Source organism: Geotrypetes seraphini, chromosome 10 (assembly GCF_902459505.1).
Source record: "Geotrypetes seraphini chromosome 10, aGeoSer1.1, whole genome shotgun sequence".
In the NCBI taxonomy this organism is placed as follows: domain Eukaryota; kingdom Metazoa; phylum Chordata; class Amphibia; order Gymnophiona; family Dermophiidae; genus Geotrypetes; species Geotrypetes seraphini.
Genome location: NC_047093.1, coordinates 87,548,100 through 87,570,571, shown reverse-complemented (window position 1 = coordinate 87,570,571; position 22,472 = coordinate 87,548,100). Strand labels below are relative to the sequence as shown.

Sequence of the window (22,472 nt, the reverse complement as noted above, 5' to 3'; positions counted from 1 at the left end):
CCTAATGTGCCAGTGCCTACCTCAGCAACACCTAGCGTCATCTAAGTCCACTTAGGTGCTGCTAGGCATGAATTAACAAGCAGCACCTAGTGGTTAAATGACAACTGCACAGAGTGGCACCTACAATGTAGGCGCACTTAGGCGTCATTTATAGAATCTGGCCCTAAATGAATAGACTTAAGAGTAACAAAATATTTAATCAGAAAAAGAGTAATACTTTTCCCCCTCCGCATTTGCGGTTTCAACAGTCGCGGTTTCGGTTATTTGCGGTTTTTCGTTTGCAGGCTCTGCCCCCAAAATTATGTCAGAGAAAATCACTGCTCCCAGTGTTGTACAGAGGAAATCACTGCACTTTCTTCACACGAACAGGTCAGTTATTCTCGGTTTTATCATATTATCCAGGGTTTTTTTAACAGAAAACCGGGAATAATATACGAAAAGTTATTTGCAGTTTTTCTGTATTCGCTGACTTGTTATTCCCCTATCACCGCAAATATGTAGGGGGAAGTGCAGATGCATTGAGCAGCTTATTTGTGAATTGGATGGAAGCACAAATAGTAAAAGAATTTAGAAAAGTATCCAGTATTCACAGTGTGACTTATTATTTGACCAGAATATTTCAGATTTCTCCAATATCATGTGCTGAATTTTAAAATATTTTGCGCAGAAATACTTCGATTTTGGAGGTCCATATGGAGCCAAATCAATATGATCTTGGAAGCTTCACTGTCATTGTCATATGATGTGGAGGGGCATAATAGAAAGGAATGTCTAAGTCCGTTTTCGTCTAAGTTGCAAGTCGTCCAAAGTAAAAAAACAGCTTAGAACACATTTTCGAAAAATACGTCCAAGAAGGGTGGGTGGGGGGTGATATGTCCTTTTCTTGTTATTTGATTGTACTGAGTGTTGTTTATTGTACTAATTAATTGTGAATTTGTTGCATTTTGTGATGGTTTTTAAAACGAATAAAGAATTGGAAAAAAATATATATATATTTTATGCAGAATTCCCTCAGGAGTAGTGGGTTTGTAGAGAGTAGGAGGCTGAAGCATTTTTGGAAAGTATCTAAAGAAAGGGAGTGTTTAACACTAAACCCTCTCCTCCCCCCTTTTACAAAACCGTTGCTCAGTTTTTAGCACTGGCTGCGGCGGAAACAGCTCAGATGCTCATAGAATTCCTATGAGCCTTGGAGCTGTTACTGCCACAGCTATCACTAAAAACTGCACTATGGTTTTGTAAAAGGGGGTGGCTAATGACAACTGATAGCAACACAAAGTTATAAGAAGCCAAAATGATAATATAATCTGTACCGAGGCCTTTTGAAATGGGATCTAAAAATCTAAATGTGTATACCATTGAGGAGAGGAAACAATAAGTATGAGAGGCCTTTCAGCCAAGCTGCAGCATGCACTAACATATGCCTACTTGGTGTGAAGTTAAGACAACCAGCTCTAAAATTAACCTCATTATATTAAACTGCCAAAACGTTTCTGTACTTTCCTATTTTCGCAGGAAATGGTTGGGGTAATTGTGGAAACCTTTTGAAGATCCTTCGTACTTTAGGCTTCCATGATAGATAGTCCTTCATATGTAGTGAAAAGGGGAAAAGATTAATGCAATGAGTAATCAGGGGGAGCTCTGGTTTCTCACACATGCACTATTTGTCAGGGTAATATTCTGAAATATTCTGCTTAATATTTATTTCCAGTGCAATAGTGTTGGTATGCTGAACCAAGGATCTTCCATCCACTCCCGCGAGTCTGTTGCAGGAGATACTGATCACTGTTTTCAGGGTTCATAGATGCGCGCAAGACAAATGTATGTGGACAAATGCGCAAAGATAAGTGAGCTCAAGACGTCTGAGCGCCAAGACAAGTGAGCGCCAGGACAAGTGAGCGCAAGACAATTCAGCGCAAATGGTTAATGTAAAATGCACGAGCAGACAAGTGAGTGCAAGACAACTGGGCGAAGACATCTGAGCACCAACAAGTGAGCGCAAGACAAGTGAGTGCAAGACAAGTGAGCACAAAATAACTGGGCAAAGACATCTGAGTGCCGACAAGACAACTGAGTGTGACGAAAGGAAGGCGGGCTGTTCTGAGCACCTATATAAGGAGGAAACGTAACCATAGTAAAGAATATGCATTCACATGACTTATATTGAAAAATGCATTCATACAGGTTTACGTGAATGTGGTATGCATTCACGTGTCTTATATTCAAAAATGCATTCACACAGGTGTACGTGAACATGCGTGTGATCGTGTTCCGCCATTTTGTGGTACGTGTGCTCAATTGTTGCACGTGTGCTCAATTGTCGTTGCGCTCAGTTATCTTGTGCTCAGTTGTCTTTGCGCGCAATTGTCCTTGCACTCATTTGTCATTGAGCTGAATTGTCCTGCGTGGAGTTGTCCTTGCGCGCAATTGTCTTGCGCTGACTTGTCTTCGCTCATTTGTCCATGCGCTTTTGTCTAGCGCGCATTTGACATGTCACCGTTTTCAGTATCTTCTCCTTCTCCCTACTTTCTGCTGCCCCCAGTCAGTTATTTCTTCTGCAAGCGAGCCTGCAGGAGCAACTTTGATTTGCTCAGTCTTCTTTTTTGGATTTCAAGTACTTTTTATGTGTGTGGGGGGGGATTGCATTTTTTGTGCAGATTTTGTGCCTCTTTTCAGCTTCACTGACTGCCTAGCCTGCATGAGAGGAGCAGACATTGGTCTGCAGTTGACAGGTGAATCCTGCAGAGACTTGCTCAGCCAGCCTGCTTGAATTGTGGAACGTGAGGGTTTACACTGCTGTTTGCTCACTCCTTGACTTGATCAGGAGTGCTAACGCAGGTTGTACGGGCACCAATTGTGTTTCTTCGGCGCACACATGGTGTTGGCTGCACTTTCCTCCCCCCTCTTTTTGCGGCTTTTGGATTGTGATCCCGGGGGTTGAGACTCAGTTTGGCTGTGGCCCGATTGGCAGCTGAAGAGGCAGCTTTCCTGGTGGTACAGGTCCATTCCAAATTCCTGAGAGGAGCTGTGGCAGGATGCAGCACATCTTCCATGTGGCTGGTCTGTAAATAGGGCTGTCACAGCCCACAGGGTAGGTCAGAGGGGATCTGAATTTTTTTATTTTTTTTTATGGTTAACTTGTTGTGGTCTTGTTCCCCCACCCCAAAAATCTTAAAATTGCTAGTTTGGGCTGTCCTCCATTGAAGTTACAACTGTTTTTTCAGTGGGAAATCCTGACAGTGACAATGTTGGATTTTTCCCGATTTGATTTCTAAGTTCTCAAACTTCTTCAACCAGGGATGGAGTTCTCATGCTCCAATAACATGAATTCATGTTAAGTTTATGCCAGTTGGACACTCAAGAGTGCCCTTGCACCACTTGTTGCACTGGGTCCTCAGGTTCAGCCTTTGACCATCTTATTAATGCTGCCAAATGACTGTTGGGATGGTTAAGTGATGATTTTTCCCTCTCAGAGTTCTGTAGTGTAGCATCAGTACTTAGTTAAGGCACTGATGGCCCCAAAGTGACAAGAAAGCACTATAATTCTTCTCTTCTTGAGGGTTCTCAATCCTCTATGCCCTTTACATCTGACTTTGTGAACTTGCTCTGGCAAGCCTATGTCAGGAGCTCTGGCGTGCCTTCTGGTTCAGCTAGAAAGTGACCTTCTGCTCAGTCTCCCAATGCTCCAACATCTGCTTTTCGGTGGAAGCCCATGTCTCCTTCGGACTCCGACAGCTGGCCGAATGGGATCCCTTAAGATGATGATCTGGATGCTTATCCTCTTTCTCAGAATGAAGCCAATTAGAGATGATGCAACACTGGGCAAAGTAGATCAGGGTTTCAGTTCTGCTGCAGACCAGGGTGAGAACCCCTTTGTTTGCAGACTGTTCAAGTCTGATGCACTGATGGATCTTCTTATTGAGTCTCTGAAGGAGCTCAAGATTGATCCTCCTCAACCTACTACCCAATATTCTCTGCTCAGCGAGGTATGCTCTCCTGTTGCATCTGGATATGAAAGTTCTGATTTCTAAGCACTGGAAGAACTCTGAGGGCTCCCTTAAGGTGGCTATGGCTATGTGCAAGTTATTTCCTATGAACCAGGACTTGCAGCAGATGTTTGCTATGCCTAAAGTGGATTCTCTGTTGGCTCAGGTGACCAAGCACATGTCCCTTCCCAATGAAAGACGCATAGTGCTTAAGGATCAACAGGATCGCAGACTGGACATGTTGCTCAAAAGGCAGTTTGAGCCCTTGTCTCTGGCAGTGAGCTATGGGGCTCATAATAAAAAAAATGTTCAAAAGTGGCCTAAGTCGGTACTTGGACGATCAAAAAGACAGATCGTTGAAGTACCGATAATCAAAGCTGGTTTTAGACGTATCTAAAATCAGCTTAGGCCTTTACCCTGCCTCAAAGCCTAGAGCGAAAAGAGGCGTTTTTAGAGGAGAGGAAAGGGTGGGAGGTGGGCCAACCTAGACTTAGTCGTATAAGCAAAAGTCTAGGCAGATATCCCAGTCGGAACTTAGACCAAGTCAAACAGGTATAAGTTCCGAATAGGGGCCGCTGAGCTGATCGTAACTGACGTGATCAGCTCAGCAGCCCCGGCAACCTGCCAACACCCTACCTCAAAGATCGCGGCAGGAGAGATGTCTAATCTCTCCTGCTGCGATCGCAATCCCCGACAAAACCCCAAACAGGCAGGAGGGAGCCCATGCCCTCCTGCTAAAGATGGCACCCTGACACCCCCCATGTATACCGGCAGGAGAGATCCAAGCCCTTCTGCCGAAGACGGCACCCCGACACCCCCCCCCACACACACATATATACTGGCAGGAGGGATCCCAAGCCCTCCTGCTGAAGACAGCTCCCCACCCAGCGAACCCCCCAAACCCTCCGACCCCCCCCCACTAACCCGAACCCCCTTCCCCCACTACCCATAACCCCCCATTAATCTATTCAGTTGGACAGACGAACGGGTCCCTGGTTCGGCCGGCCGGCAGGCCCGCCGTCCTCGGAATGGCAGGCCTGCCCCTTCCCGGTGCATTGTGGGATGCACCAGGGAGGGGCCTAGGACCTGATTGGCCCAGGCACCTAAGGCTCGCTCATTGGAGAAGCCTTAGGCAACTGGGCCAACCGGAATTGGCCCAGTTACCTGAGGTCCCTCCTACGAGCGGGGCCATAGGTACATGGGCAACTCATCCCATGCGCCTAAGGCTCCGCCCATAGGAGAGGCCTCAGGCAATTGAGTTCCAGGTAGTGAGAGGTTAGGGGGGTTTGCGGGGGTGGGAGGCCATCTTCGGCAGGAGGGCCTGGGCTCCCTCCTGCCTGTTCAGGGTTTTATTGGGGGAATCGCAATCGCAGCAGGAGAGATTAGACATCTCTCCTGCCACGATCATTGCAGTGGGGAGGGGGGGATGGCAGGTTAAAGGATTCTGTAAACAGCATTGTTTTTTTGACAGGTTACAGAATCCTCAATTTGGATGTTTTTTTTTTTTTTTGAGAATGAACATTTCACTGCTGCCAACTTCAGCGTCTTCTGACTTAGGCCAAAAGAGGACTTAGATGTGTTTTTTTATTATGCCATTCCACATGTTTATATTTATGAGCAGATCAGTCTTGTTGTGGGGAGGGGTCTCCCAGTTTTCCTTCTCCTGTTTTCTCCTGTTGGGCTGTTGCCAGCTTTGAAACCAACTGACTCAGGGCAGCAGAGAGAAGGTGGAAATAGTAATTAGTATCTCCAACATTGGACTCGCAGGAGTGGATGGAAGACCCTTGATTCAGCATTCCATCCCTATCTAATGGAAAAGATATTATCAAGGTAAAAACCTAATGTCTTTTTATTTGTTGGGATTTATTAATTGCCTTATGAAGACATTCATCCAAGGTGGTGTACAGTAGGTATAATTCAACATAAAATTTACAATTTGTTAACAGCATAACAGTAGTATAAAGACCAAATATAAACAAATACAATGAATGAGGTAAACTCAAAATTGGATCCGGTTGGATTTTTATCACTGTATTTTTTATCATTGAACTTTTTTAATTGAATTTTCATGGTTTTATATGTCAGTGTTTAATAAATTATCTCCAGAACATCTGTATCCACAGTTTTTGTTTTTGTTTTAAACTCAAAATTAGCACATTGAAACTTAATAATAGGACTACCATGAAATAGTTTCAAAAATATACTTATAACAGTACCAAAATTCAAATAGGAGATATAATACAATGTCAGCATAATTCTTATGAAACACCTAACTCATAAGCACACATTAGAACAGTGTCTCTCAAACTTTCTCGAGCCGGGGCACACTAAAGATAGTGGCCATGTCTTGAGGCACCCAGAAGTGCACGGACGTCGCCATGATCACGTCGATGTCCACGCATGTGCAGATGCCCTCCAGATGGGCCCTGAGATGCCAGTAGGGGGTGCCAGCAGAGAAGAGGGCTGGAGAAAAGGAGAGGCACTGGCGCCAGCTGATTGCCTACAGCAGTGTTTCTCAACTACTTCAAGCTAAGTACCCCCTAAGTCTAACAAATATCAACTGAGTACCCCAACCACAGACCTCCCTAGGCCCACCCAGGCTCTGCCCCAGAGCCCATCCCCTTTACTAATTGTAATGCAATTTTTCCATTCATTTTTCATATTCACACCAGATACACAGCAGATATAGAAACATAGAAACATAGAAATAGACAGCAGGTAAGGGCCACGGCCCATCTAGTCTGCCCACCCCAATGACCCTCACCTACCTTTCTCTGTGAATAGATCCCACGTGTCTATCCCATTTGGCCTTAAAACCAGGCACTCTGCTGGCCTCAATAACCTGAAGTGGAAGACTATTCCAGCGATCAACCACCCTTTCAGTGAAAAAGAATTTCCTGGTGTCCCCGTGCAGTTTCCCGCCCCTGATATTCCACAGATGCCCCCTTGTTGCCGCGGGACCTTGACTAATTTCAATCACTATATTGAAAATAAAGTAATTTTACCTACCAGCGATCCTCTGCAGGCTGCTGTAATTAGCTTTAAAGGTGAGACTGGGAGGCCAGGGGGAAGCTGGAGGACGCTAGAGAGAAGGGGGGAAACTTGCAGGCCTTCGGTGAATCGGGCAGCGCTGGCGCCGTACCACGTAGGGAAGTCAGCTGGCAGGCGCCTCTCTTCCTCCTCAGTGTGCCGAGTCACACTAATGTGCCCCGGCACACAGTTTGAGATGCACTGCATTAGAACATTCTAATAACACAGATATGATGCTAATGTTTTTCTACAATACAGCTTATCATATAGTGAGGGGCCAAGTACAGATATTAGATGGGGACAAGATGGGTGGTACAGAGTCCGATGGGATAAAAAGATGGGAGGCTAAACTGAAATCAAGTTGTTTATACAGTTAAACAAGATATAAGGAACTGATTTAGTTACAGTATCTATAGCAAGCTTTGTTCTTTTCTAGCCATTCATGGGGGACAACTATTGTGATGGCATGAATAACCGGGCATTCTGCAAATATGATGGGGGAGACTGTTGCACTTCAACTGTCAAGACTAAAAAGGTAAGATGCTCACTGTACTATCAGGGCTATCATTGGGTGGGGGTTGGGGGTGTGTGTATCCAAATTGGTTAAATTTGCAAATACCATGACAGTAATGATGCTCTCCTAAACCAAGGTATGTGAAGTATGATATCACTTTCTCAAATATACTGCTAATGCATCATGGCAAAAAAAAAAAAAAAAACTTCCTTTCGGAGTTCATCAGATGCATCTTGTATAGGCAACCTATCCAAGTGTGTTTGAAAATTCCTTTTAATCAAGCCTGTGGATGTCCAAATGATAAGAAATATTTCTGCCATCTGTTCTTGGTCTGACTGCATTTCTTGATACTTGAGGATCTTCTCTATCTCCTTGTGATTCACAGAATAATCACTAGGGACTGAAATCTCTGATAAATACTGTTCTGGAATTTTTGTCTTTTACCACTTTGATTTCCTTGTATCCAGTTTTTTATCAGTGGGGTGCTGCTGCACAGGGGAGGGGAGGAAAGATACTGCAGATGGGGGGGCGAAAGGAGAGAGGAATAATTGGGATAGAGGAGAGGAAGAGAGAGATGAAACAAATAGGTAGACATGGATGAGACGGAGTAATCCTTAATATGGTAGAGGGGAGGGGGACATGGATGGAGGAGAGAGAGGGAGAAATGTTGCATAGGGAAAGAGAAAGAAATGTTGCACATCATAATGGAGGGGAGAAACAGAAAATGCTGCATGGAGGGGAATAGAGAGGTTTGACCCAGGGCACAAGACAGGGAGAGAGAGAGAGAGAGATGGTAAACAGTGGGAAAGAAACAAATGTTGGATATGGCAGTGGAAGGTAGAAAAATAATTTTATTTTCTATTTTGTGATTACAATATGTCAGATTTCAAATATGTATCTTGCCAGAGCTGGTGTTAGGACCTAACAGAGAGAGGGCCGGTGTGGGATTGGAGAGAGCAAAGGGAAGTGGGGTAGGTGGAAAGACTACAAAATAAACCTGTCAGGACATTTGAAAAATATGCCCGATTGGGCAGGAAAATTGAATTGAATCGAAAAATTGAATCGGTCAGCACAATTCTGAACACAGCAGCAAACTGGTCTGAAGGGTAGCCTAGTAATCAGCACAGTAGATTGTAAATCAGGAGTCCTACATTCAAATCCCACTTCTTTCTTTCTTTCCCTTTAAATTGTGATCCCTCCAGAGACAGGGAAATGCCCACTGTACCTGAATGTGCACCACCTCAATAACCTTCAGGTGTCTTTAATATTTAGGTATAATAGGTATATCTCTGGTTCTAGAGGAATCACAATTTAAAATAACAGAGTTGCAGTGGAGTATGAACCTCAGTGTCCTGGATTAAAGTCCACTGCACTGTCTGCACTGCCACACAGAAATCATTGGCCCTGATTTTTTGGTGTTAATAATTTGAACATTTTATTGTGGAAAATGGCTGTTCATTTTGGGCGTTCTCATGTATTTTCATTCAGAAAATTAATGTTTTTTCCTTTTCACAAATGGCCATGAGATGCAAATCTGATTTGGACCTTCTTTCGAAAATGCTTCTTCATATCTAGTAAATTGCTGAGAACAATATTTACACTTTTGGGCCAGTAATACTGATTGTTTCTCTGGCGAAAATGCACAGTCTGCATCAAAGCCATCACTCAGAGAATAGTTAAGCCCTGGAATGCATTGCCAGAGGTTGTGGTAAAAGCGGATAGCGTAGCTGGTTTTAAGAAAGGTCTGGACAAATTCCTGGAGGAAAAGTCCATAGTCTGTTATTAAGACATGGGGAAGCCTCTGCTTGCCCTGGATCGGTAGCATTGAATGATACTACTCTTTGGGTTTTAGACTGGTACTAGTGACCTGAATTGGCCACTGTGAGAATGGGCTACTGGGCTTGATGGACCATTGGTCTGACCCAGTAAAGCTATTCTTATGCTCTAAAAACCTAAATAGGACCTAAGTAATTATATCTTAGAGAAGAGAAACAGAGAAATATGACAAATAATGTCAAAAAGACAATTTTGAAGGTCATTCACTTAGGTAGATACTAAAGAGTAATTTACCCACACAAATTATCTTACTGAAAATTTTCTCTCCTTAATACAGTGTTTCACAATATGCATACTTTTGACCACATTTAGGGTTCCTTTTACAAAGTCACAGTAGAGATTCCCCCATGGTAAATGCACCAAAACCCATTTAGTTTCTATGAGTTTCGGTGCATTTGCTATGGGAGAATTGTTACTGCGACTTTGTAAAAGGGACCCTTAGGGCAGGATTGTCAGATAACATATGTAGCTTATATTTTCTTTCTATACCTAGAAGATCTACCTAGACAAAAATCAGACACTTTATTCCACAGCATAGGTTGTTTCTGAAACCTGGTTTGTTTCATGTGAGTTTATACACTAAGGGGCTCATAATCGAAAGAAAAATATATCTAAAAATTCACCCAAGTCAGCACTTGGGACGACCTAAAAGACAGGTAGTCCAAGTACCGATAATCGAAATGGATTTTTAGACATATCCAGAGACTTTTTAGGCCTCTGAATCCTGCTGAGCACCCAGACCTGAAAGGGGCATTTTTGAAGGAGTGGTTAGGGTGGAATATGGGCCGGCCTAGTCTTAGTCGTACCGCAGGGATAATCGAAAGTGCCTAGACAGAACTTATACGTTGTGACTTAGGCAATCTAAAAACAGGTCTAAGTGCACAGAAGGTATCCAAAGTGGCCAGATAACCACTTCAGACACAAAGTACAGACACCCACACACTCCCCCAGTGATCACAGACCCCCCTCCCTCCCCCCCGCCATAAAAATCTGAATAAAAACGTACATATCTGCCGCTCAAACATCAGCACCTGGCATAGGAAAGCCTAGTAGAGCTGCACAGAGGTGGCTTAAGTAGTCTGGGGGATGGGATAATGAACCATAGAGAGGAGGATCCAGGCCCATAAGCCACTCTAACCACTGCATTCATGGTGAAAAAAGTGAGTCCACCAAACCTCCCCCAAACTCTACTGTACTGCCATATAGGTGCCACCTGCAGCCATAAGGGCTATTGGGGTTGTAGACAGGTGGGTATATTAGGTTATGGGACTGTTTTGGAGGGGCTCACCATGACCTATAAGGGAGTTGTGAGATGTTTATGTGGCACCCTTTTTGTGACATTCATAGCAGTGCCCTGTAAGATGCCCCACTGCTCTTTTGCTATGTGTGGATGATCAGTCCATCACATGGCTGGCCCCTCCCACATCCATAAGGTCTTGTTCTGGGCGTTTGGGACTTGGACAAATACTTGGACAAGAATATGGTATAAAGATAGACTTACTGGAGGTCTGTACGATCAAACGCATGGATGTACAGATAGATGATTTTTGAAAAATATATATATATACATATTTGGATGTACTTTTTGAGAATGGATATTTTGGTGCTGCTGACTTTGGGCGACTAGCGCCCTACGTCCAAATCAGACTTAGATGTTTCTTTTGATTGTGCCCCTCTAATTGTTTGGTCGCATGAAACTATAGCAATCAACTGGAATATATAACATTGCACCAGGAATGAAAATGGGTGGTCTAGATAGATCTTACCCGGCATCATACTCACGATTTTGCATTCTATTCTAGATTTTTTTTGTATTATGGTCATAAATAAATAAAAAGCTTCTCTATTCTCTGTGGTTTGCTATTCACCTGTCTAGGAGTAAATTTAGAAAGACTCGGGTACTTTTTACATAGGGAAAAATAGTCAACCAGACCTAGATAAGGGATTTTGAGAAGGGATGTGCTTTTTTAATGCTTTATTATATAATGGAATGTATTAAGTATACAAAATATAAAACTACCCCCCCCCCCCTTTTAATAAGCTGTGGTAGAGATTTCTACTGTGGCCTGGAGTACTGGGGACCTGATTCTATATAGGATGCCAGTCTCTGTGGCCACTTAAGAAGTAGCTGAGAATCAGAGACCGGTGTCCTATGCAGAATCGCATCTGCCCTAACAAACAGATGCCTAACCCCCCGATTCTCTAATCAGTGCCCACATCACCAGTGCCCGTTAGAGAATTGCACTTTAGCCTGATCGCAAAGAGGCTACTAAGCCGCCTGTCTTTGCCGAGGGATCCCATGCCATCAGTTGATCACTGCAGTGGAATCCCTGATCAACTCAGCTGGCAGGACTCTCCAAAGCACAGCTTCGGGGAGTCCTGCTGACTCAGATCATTGGGGATTCTCTTGCAGCAATCAGCTCAGCCAGCCGCGTCTACTTTTAACATTTGAAATTAGGCCAGCATTTTGCTGGCCTCCATTTCAGTCATCTATCACAGCTCTAGGGTGATGCCTAGAGCCGCTTAAACTCGCCCAAGGCCACTTCCAAGTAAAGCCACACCCAGCCTTGGGCTAGCTTAGGTGTCCCTACCCATATCCCTAGACCCGCGACAGCCATCTACAGTGTAGGCATCATGCCTTGGAGAGGTTTTTTTTCTAAAAACGTGTGTCCCGAATGGCTGCCCGACAGTGCTGATAATCGAAACGGGTTTTTAGACATATCCAGAGACTTTTTAGACTTGCCTACAATTAGCATGCACGTTTGTAGAATTAGCCCCTAAATGCTCTGACACTCATAGAATTCCTATGAGGATCGGAGCAGCATCGGAGCATTTAGCGCTCCAGACGCGGTAGAAGCCTCTACTGCAGCTTAGTAAAAGAGGGGGTGAGAGGTAAATGTTTTTGGGTACATAAAACCTAAATTGTAAATACAAAAAGTAAACTATAACCACAGAAAAACTTAATATGAAACAAAGAATCAAAATTTAAGCAAAACAAAATTTAGTCAACGGAAAATGCATACTATACCTACATTTGGGGCTCCTTTTACGAAGCCGCATTAGCGGTTTAACGCATGTAATAGCGCACACTAATTTGCTGGCCGTGCTAGCCGCTACCGCCTCCTCTTGAGCAGGCGGTAGTTTTTCGGCTAGCGGGGGGGTTAGCACGCGATAAAAATGTGTGTGTGATAAAGCCGCTATGCGGCTTTGTAAACGGAGCCCTTGGTCATATACATAGAAAAGGCTTTCCATATAAAGTAGGTATGCATGATTTATTTTCAAAATTATACTTAATGTAGTAGTCAAGGCTCAAATGTGCATGTTTTATATGTATAAATATATTTTTTCATTCACATAATAGTTAAAATTGAATGCAATATATGTGTGCACCTTTTTAAGCTGGGGTTGGTACAGTATGTGCTGAAAAAGATGCATGTACACTGCCACCTAGATGCCCTATTGAAAATTTATCTGATAATATTCCATGGTTTATCCATTCCTTAATGTAGAGTGCCCAGATAACATTCCTTTGACAACTTATTTAATAAGTTTATATTAATTATTCATTTTCCAAGAACTCACACAATAATACTATAGATCGGTTTCCAATATAGGATTTCCATGTCCAAACTTCTTTTTCGTTCTTTTCGTTCTAGCTTCTTAGCTGCATAACACACTCCCAGCTACGAGAACTCAACTTTAACTTTTTTTGCTATTACCCCCCACCCCCCTCCTTTATGAAGCCTTGTTAGGCTTTTTTTATCGCTGGCAGTAGCTGTAAAAGCTCTGACGCGCATAGAATTCCTATGAACGTTGGAGCTAATACCACCACGGCCAGCAATATAAAAGCCTAATGAGGCTTCATAAAAGGGGGCCTTAGTTAACAACAGTCGAACCCCCTTGTGGTGGAGTCTATAGGACGCTACCATTCCCCCTGCTGGATACTTCCTCACAATGTCAGAACCACCTTAACATAGGTAGCTTCTCCTTAGGGGGAAGTGGCATGGAAAGGAGGAGTCAGGAAAAGCAGCTACCAGGAAATATAAGAGGCAGGGCCAGAACTAGGTTAGAGAAGTCAAGAGAAAGAAGGAGGAAGAAGTGGCCCAGCATACTCCTTAACTACACCTGCTAGACTTTCTGCTTGGCTGAGGTACCGGTAAGTAAAATCTTTTATTGCTGAATACTTGGGAGCCTGACTCTTAGGTCTAGCTAGAACCAGACTAGAGAATGACACGGTGGCAGTTACCCGCGGGTAGCCGCAGGTAACCCGCCAAAATGGTGGGGGGGAAAAAGTGTTCACTGCGGGCACGGGGACAATGCCATCCACCGCCCCGTGGAGCAGTGAATGGCCTTGTCCCCGCAGTTAAGGGAGGGAAGGCACGTGGTCACCGATCGCGTGCGTCCCCCTCCCTACGGCCAAATCTACCTCCCTCTCTCCCTCCCCCTTACCTTCACGGCGCTTTAGTAAAGAAACTTACTGAAGCTGGCGAAGCCTGCCTGCCTGCAGTCGCATGTGTGTGGGTGGTTGTGTCAGAGGAGAAGCTCCCGCCCACACACACGCAACTGCAGGCACAGGCAGGCAGTCTCTGCCAGCTTCAGTAAGTTTCTTTACTAAAGCATCGCAAAGGTAAGGGGGAGGGAGGGAGATTTTCGGGCCGCTTAAGGGCGGTGAGGTGCAAGAGGGAAGGGTGGATCCTGCGGGGACGGGAACAGGGCGGTGAAGGGGACGGCGGGGACGGGGCAGTGAAGAGGATGGCAGGGACAGGGCGGTGAAGGGGACGGTGGGACAATAACGGGATCAGATTTTTTTTCCCCGTGTCATTCTCTAAACCAGACCTTGTTTCTTGGCTGAAGGAAGACTGTTATTAGATTGTGTTTGGGGCTGTTACAAACCAAGGTCCATGTCTGGGTTCTGTCATTCACAAGCCCATCTCAGGATTTTTGAACTAAAAGTCTGTTCCTTGCATGCCTGGCCCTGTGAAGTAACATTTAGAAAAGCTTTCAGTGATTAAAATCACAGTCTGTACTTCTAAACTCTCTTACTTATGTATCCCTTTCTTTCTTCCATCCTAGAAAATTTTCTGACTTTACCTCCTTCTATCATTTTTCCACAAGATACAGAACATTCAGGTGCATGAACTGTGCTACACCAATGTAAATAAATACTACTATTAATTATTTCTATAGTGCTACCAGATGTATGCAGCGCTGTACAGAGTCACAAAGAGTAAGAAAACAGTCCCTGCTCGAAAGAGCTTACAATCTAAACAGGCAAGGCAGACAAAAAGTAGTAGAAGTAGAGATCATAAATTTAGGTTGCAGGGTGGCCAACTCAGAAATTACATCAGGAAGTATTTTTTTCACGGAGAAGGTGGTGGATACCTGGAAGAAAGTAGCAGAATTCAAAAATGTATGGCAAGATCTTCTTCCCACTGCAAATTTATAAAGCCTTGGTCACTTTAGGGTGACAGTTTGATTGCCTGTCTATAGTTAGATTTAAAAGTTGGACTTTTTGGTGTTTACTTGGACATAAAATTATACCATATATTCAAGTGTTAGGCAAAAAATATTCCATAGTCAATACCATAATATATGCTGTTTGTTTCTATGGAAATGTGAAGGTCTCTATAGGTGCTTCCAGACAGCTAGACATATGAGACCTGATTCTGCATTGAGCAATCAAATTTGTGCAAACAAATCTATGCGGAGTGCCAATTTGCCAATTTGCCAATTTGAACATGCAGCTTAATTGTTTAACAAGCCAATCAGTGCCGATAATTGTCACTAATTAATATTTATATGCCCAACTGTCTAAGCGTATTCTATAAAGTGGTGCATGTAAATTCTAGTGCACAGATCTCAAAAGGGGGTGTGGCCATGGGAGGAGCATGGGTGGGTTGTGTGCATTCCTAAAAGTTAGACTTACTGTTATAGAATATGCCTGATCTGCGCACAATTTAGATGCTGGTATTTAGATATGGTTTTCATTGGCATAAATGGCTGCTGCTAAATGTTTGTCATTCAGACATGCGCCACACATGATTCTATAAACTACGCCTAACTTTGGGGGCATTTTTTAGAATTGCACTAAGTGCTGTCCTTTTCAACACTGTTTTTTTAGGCATCATATATAGAATTTGGCACATGGTAAATACCTCGCTCATGGCTCTTCATAGGTGCCAATACCCATGGAACTCTCTGTAATTTTAATAGTTTGTTCTCTATTTAAAAACAACCCTGGCTTATGGCCCTGTTTTTCACAGGCAAGAACAAGAACCTGAATGAAGGACTATATTTCTATGTCATGAAATGTTCTCTAGGGGAGGGAAACAAGTTAGTGCTATTAATCTATTGAGTAACACGTGAAACATGTTCCAAATTTCAAAAAAAAAAAAGAAAATAGTTCTTGAAACAGTGAAGCTCTCCCTTTCCTTCTCAAATAGGAATCAGTCCACGCACTCTGAAGCCAGCTGATATATTTATGCTCTCACCTCTATCACATCTATGCAGATATACATATTGGGCAACAAAACTTTCCACATCCTTACATAATTCAACATTCAAACACAGCTTAAGTCTGAAGGCCAAAACCCAAAGAATATATCTGGAATGAAAGATTCCATTCTTTTAAATGAAATACCAGATGTTTGTGAGATATAAATCTCTTGGGGGGGGGGGATGGGGGTATATGAGGAAGAGAGCACCTTAACTAGAAAACCAGGAAAAAGAGCAAGCATGATAGGAAGAGAAATGGATAACAGGTACTACTACTAATATTTTTATTGCACTACAGCACTGTACATTAAACATGAAACAGTGATCAGAGAGAAATACAATAAGATGATGAGAAATGAAGCTACAAAAACAAAATGAATAAGTATCCCCTTTTCCCCACCTTTGGGCATTCAGTCAACAGGAAATGCCCAAAGGGAAAAGGAATGGGACTTAATATACTGCCTTTCTGTGGTTACAGTCAAAGCAAAATACATATTATATACAGGTGGTTATTGTGTACTTGGGGCAAAGATGGATTAAGTGACTTCCCAGAGTCTTTCAATAGTGTTATAACTAAAAAAGATAACTGCTTTGAATTTGTATTGTAAATTATGAACTGAATATCATGCGCTTTACCCATAAACTGATTAGCTGCAGTGCAGAACATCAGGGTATACAATTCATGAAGAGAGGAAGAGCTTTTTCAGCACTTGGATAGAGAGGGTATACTGTTGGCTCATCTGCTTGCAACCATCAGAGACAGGTAACACTATGCAACAGAGGTTTGGGGGCATGAATTGTAGTGGGTGTTCTATAGTAATCACTGAATTCAAAACTGACCTTAATTTTTCGGTATAACCCTCTGATATTTTGGCAAGAGATCATTATAATACAAAAATTAACATTTTCGCTATATTCTCTAATGCTTGGATTACATGTTATAACAATCTCTGAAATATTAAAAGTTTGCCTCAAATTAGATTTCTAAGCTAAAGTATTAATTTTAATGATGTAATAATGCGCTATATAATTAAATTATTATGGGTGAGGAGGCGGAGCTGGAAGATGCAGTTCTCTGTAGGCCTATTGCATCATCAGCAGTTTTCAAGCTTCATCATTTGCGTGATTCCTGTGTGGTCAGCCTGCTTCAACAGTTCAAAGGCTAGGGACTAGTGCTGCCCGATTCAGGAAAAATAATTTTGATTTGATTCGATTCAGCCTACTGAATTGGTTTTTCGATTCGATTCGATTTTCCTGCCCAATTTTTTTGTTTGTTTGTTTTTTCAAACATCCTGGTGGGTTTATTTTATAGCCTGTTCACCCCCTTTGCCTTCTCCTAACCGCACTGGCGCTGTGGTGTAAACAAAATAAACAAACAAAAAAGACTTTTCCTCTCTCTGTTAAGTCCTAGCTCACATTTGCGGTCTAACACCAGCTCTGGCAGGATACAAATTTCAAATCTGACACATTGTAATCATAAAATGGAAATAAAATTAGTTTTTCTACCTTTTGTTGTCTGGTCATTATTCAAATCTTGTTGGTCCCAGGCTCTGGTTGTCTTCTGATAACTTGCTTGCCAGGGTCTCCTTCTTTCTCCGTGCTAACCATCCATCTGCCATCTCTGTCCTCCCCTTCCGTTCCCCTTCCCTTCCCAGGAGGTCTGGCATCTTTCTTTATTTTTTGTCTCCATCCACAGATCCACCTTTAATTAACTACCCTTTCATCCAGCATCTCTCCCTCCTTCCCCACCACCCCAGGGTCTTCCATCTCTCCCTTTCTTTTCCCAACTACCCTCCTATCCATCATCCCTTGTGTCCAACTTCTCTCTCTTTCTGTTCCTTCCCTCCCTAAATCCCATTGTCCCTCATCTCTCTCACTCTCCTCTATTTTTAGACCCATTGTTTCTTTCCCCCCAAAGTCCGGCAAATGCATGTCTCTTTGAACTCCACTTCCCTCCCTCCATGTACTTCTACACCAGGGCCCCCCTCCCCTGAAGGTCTGTCCCCCCCTGAAGGCCTGTATCCCCATCCCTGAAGGCCTGCCTGTCCCCCCTGAAGACCTATACCACCATCCCTGACCTATCCCCCTTTTGAAGGCCTTTCCCCCCTTAAAGGTCTGCACCCTCCCTTAAAGGCCTGTTCCCCCCTTAAAGGCCTGTACCCCTCCCAAGGCCTGTCCCACCCCCCTGAAGGACTGCCCCCCAAAGGATTGCCCTACCCCCCCCGAAAGCCTGCCTGTCCTCCCTGAAGACCTATGCCACCATCCCTGGCCTGTCCCCCCTTTGAAGCCCTGTCCCCCCTTTAAAGGCCTGTTCCACCTTGAAGGCCTGCACCCCCCAAGGCCTGTCCCACCCCCTGAAGGACTGTCCCCCCCAAAAGATTGCCTCCCCCGAAGGACTTCAACCCCCCCCCCCCCGGGAAAGCCTCTGAGTTCCCCCTGGCCTCCCCAAACCGTTTACCTTATAGCTTCAGCCTACAGCAAAGATCGCGGTTACAGCGTCTTTGCAAAGTGCTTTAAGCTGTTTCCTCCGCCGCAATCTTCAGCTGCAGGCTGAAGCTATAAGGTAAATGGTTCGGGGAGGCCAGGAGGAACACGGAGGCCTTCCCTGGGGAAGGGGGTGCACAGTCTTTCGGGGGGCAGTCCTTTGGGGAGGCCAGGAGGGAAGCCAGACAGCAGCACTTCCCGACTGACCCTCCCTCCTCGCCCTCTAAAACAGGTGCGGCAGCGGCCAGCCAGCTAGAGCAGCGCTGCCGCTCCTGCTTTATGGGGTGAGGGGAGAGGGTCTGAATCGGGAAGCTGATTTTTTTTTTTAATTTAAATCAATTCGAATCGATTCACCTGAAGTGAATCGGTGAACCGATTTGAATCGTGAATCGGGCAGCACTACTAGGGACTATTCCTTTGGGAACAAGTTTGCCTCAGGTATCGTCTGCAGTGGGGTTGAGCGCAGGCTGTTTGGTTCCTTATGGTGGTTTTGTTCCTTGACTGGGGCCAGCTGCATTCCTCCTCCCACAGTGTCGAACGGGCTTTGATGGGGGTCCAAGAATCCACTCGCATGAGGGGTCTGGACGGCAGTCTGAAGAAACAAACCATTTGGACATCTTTATGGTTGTCTGAGGCAGAAGTCTTCTCATTCCTCTGGCTAGAGCTGCAGTAAATAGCAGCTTCCAGCATAAACATGGAACAGTGAGTTGAACTGGTACAACCTATGGCAGGGGTAGGCAATTCCAGTCCTCGAGAGCCGGAGCCAGGTCAGGTTTTCAGGATATCCACAATGAATATGTATGAGATGGATTTGCATGCACTGCCTCCTTGAGATGCATATTTATTGTGGATATCCTGAAAACCTGACCTGGCTCTGGCTCTGGAGGACAAGAATTGCCTATCCCTGGCCTATGGAATAAAGCAGTGGTTCCCAAACCTGTCCTGGGGGACCCCCAGCCAGTCAGGTTTTCAAGATATCCCTAATGAATATGCATGAGAGAGATTTGCATACCTGTCACTTCCATTATATGCAAATCTCTCTCATGCATATTCATTAGGGATATCTTGAAAACCTGACTGGCTGGAGGTCCCCCAGGACAGGTTTGGGAACCACTGGAATAAAGGTTAGTGATAGGTCCCCCCACCTCTAAAAAACACTTCCTGCTGTTTTGTTTTGTTTTATTTTATTTTAAATTGAGCCTCCACGGGCCAAGTCAGTCACCACCGTCACTGCTGCTATTTTAGGATGTCCCAAGGTATGTCAGGACTCACTGAATCGGTGAGCCTGATTTGTTTAGAACAGGGGTGGGCAACTCTGGTCCTCAAGGGCCGGAATCCGGTCGGGTTTTCAGGATTTCCCCAATGAATAAGCATTGAAAGCAGTGCATGCAAACAGATCTCATGGATATTCATTGAGGAAATCCTGAAACCCCGACTGGATTCCAGCCCTCGTGGACCGGAGTTGCCCACCCCTGGTATAGAAATTGAATCTATTCAAATTGATTCACCGAGCAGCATTAGTTAGATGTTACTAGGTATCCACCATTAAGGCACATAGTTGCGCCTAACATAGGCGTCCTTTATAGAATCTGGCCCTGAGTGCTAATATCCAGTGGCCATCTCACTGGTTAGCCAGCTTAGCTCTATTTAACCATCCAAAAACCGTTCCTTGCCTGTTAGATGGTACTGAATATCAGGTGAACTGTCTTCAGTGTCCTGAAGAGAGCTAGTGTGCAAACAGTGCTGAGCAGATTAGTTTTCATCAACAGTAACTTGAGCACCAGAAATGCACACAGGCCACCCAAAGCATTTTCACATTTACCAATGGGATAGATTAAATTTTATTTATTTATTCCATTTTCTATACCGTTCTCCCAGGGGAGCTCAGAACGGTTTGCATGAATTTATTCAGGCACTCAAAAGCATTTTCCCCTGTTTGTCCCGGTGGGCTCACAAACTTATCTAATGTACCTGGAGCAATGGGGGGATTAAGTGACTTGCCCAGGGTCACAAAGAGCAGCGTGGGTTTGAACCCACAACCTTAGGGTCCTGAGGATGTATCTTTAACTACTGCACCACACATTATACAAATATTGTAGATAGATACAATAGCAGAGGTGAGCAAATTGCAGAATAAATTGCTGATATGGCAGCAATAAATCTGTGACTCACTGTGCTTTAGTTTTGATGATCAAACAGGTTATAACATTATCCTGACAGATAGGGAATTAAGTCATTACTTTGACCTCCAGCTGGAAGACACATGGGGATGCACTGCTGGTAACCTGGAGAGTTCTTATTACTTTCTTTCTGCAAATGCATGATGCAATATGTTGAAATAAAGAGCCACAAGCTTTTCCTGCTGTTACTTGTACAGACATGCCTTCCCTCTGCCTCCCAATCTCTGTTACAGAGCAGAATTATCCCCCTATAAAATACTGAAGCAATGAAATTTTTGTTTTTTAGAAAAAGGGAACATATTATTTGATTTTTGTCTTTAGATCTCCCCGATTATGAGGGGTATTCAATAATTTTCCTGAATATGAAAGAAAATAGCAAGTATGTTGAAACAAGTCTGTGCATGTTGTGACTTGTCTCAAGGTTACTCATGCACGGTTGCGACTTGTCTCAAGGTTACTCATGCACGGTTGCGGCTCAGTGCGAGTCTAACATTCCAAGAGACAGGATGTCAGGAGAGTCCTCGTGCAAATCAAGTATGAAACTTCTAGATTTGGAGCACCATTCAGTGATAAAATTTCTCACAAAAGAAGGGAAAAAGCCAAAGGAGAGCCATGAACGCTTGACTGCAGTTTATGGTGAATCTGCCCCATAATCCTATCAAATAAAATTTTGGAGCAAGCAGTTTAAGTGGGGTAGAGAGTCCATTGAAGATGACCCTCACACTGGACAACAAGTGGAAGCAACTTTCACAGAAATATGTAAGAAAGTCAAAGATTTAATTTTATCAGACAGATGAATTAAGGATTCCTGAATAACTGAAGATATGGACATCGGTAGGTACAGTTTGGAAAATAATTCATGAAATGTTGGGCATGTCCAAGGTTAGTACAAGATGGGTTCCAAGAATGCTGGCACCATGTCAGAAGGCCACGAGGCTCCAGTGCTGTCAGAAGAATTTGGAGATGCTCCGTAAAAACCAAGCAAAGTTTTTTCATCGTTTGGTGACTGGGGATGAGACTTGGGTCTATCACAGAGATCCTGAGTCCAAAATGGGGTCAATGTAGTGGAAGCACAAGTCATTCCCCACACCAAAAAAAAATCAAAGACAGAAAAATCTGCAGGCAAAAAGTCGTGGCAATTGTCTTCCGGGGTGATGAAGGACTTTTGCTTCTGGAATTCATTCCACACAAGACAACCATAACCAGGGAGAGTTACACCAATACAATGAAGGAATCAATGAAGGAGAAAAGACGAAGAAAATTCACAGCAGGCATGCTGCTTTTTTATAACAATATTCCAGTGCACATATCGTGACAATCACAGGCTGCCATCCGAGAATGTGGGTTTCAGCAGCTGAACCATCCACCCCTCGAATTATTTCCTGTTCCATGTTTTGAAGAAATCTCTCTGTGGACAGCAGTTTTCAAGTGATGAAGATGTCAAGAAAGCTGTGACATCCTGGTTTGAAAGTCAGACAGAAGAATTATTTTCAAAGAGGTTAAAGTCATTGCAGGAAAAGTGGACAAAGTGGATGGAGCTATGAAAAATAAAACAAACATTTTTTGAAAACTCTTTTATATCCTATTGAGGTAGATAAATTATTGAACGCTACTCATATCCCTCTAGATCTGTAAACAATACTGCTTATACTAAGAGAATTATTAATTGAGCATGCATGTATGAAATGAATTCTAGTTTTTGTAAATATGAATATTTATATTGGCAAAAGAGTACCACACAGTTTGAAGTTAAAATAATTAATAATAATTCTGAAGCCACTAGACAATTTTAAACTGCTAGTTGATTCCTGTAAGAGTCTCTCTAGCATACAATATCCTGAGAATGTAAAAGCCCTTAATTCTGGCAAGGAATCCAGAAAACCTTCAAATGAGAACCATATAAACAAAGAAACTTCAGCCAGCATGTTCACTGCTATTCAGAGGGGATAT

The 22,472-nt window shown here is 43.6% G+C and overlaps 1 protein-coding gene across 3 annotated transcripts in view; it reads left to right on the top strand.

Moving 5' to 3' along the window:
• Nucleotides 1-22,472, top strand: part of PAPPA (pappalysin 1) — a 644,537-nt gene that overhangs the window by 608,064 nt on the left and 14,001 nt on the right. For all 3 annotated transcript variants that reach the window (XM_033961720.1, XM_033961721.1, XM_033961722.1), the window contains exon 21: nucleotides 7,450-7,548. In XM_033961720.1, coding sequence (XP_033817611.1) covers nucleotides 7,450-7,548 — 99 coding nt within the window. The remainder of the gene's footprint in view (nucleotides 1-7,449; nucleotides 7,549-22,472) is intronic.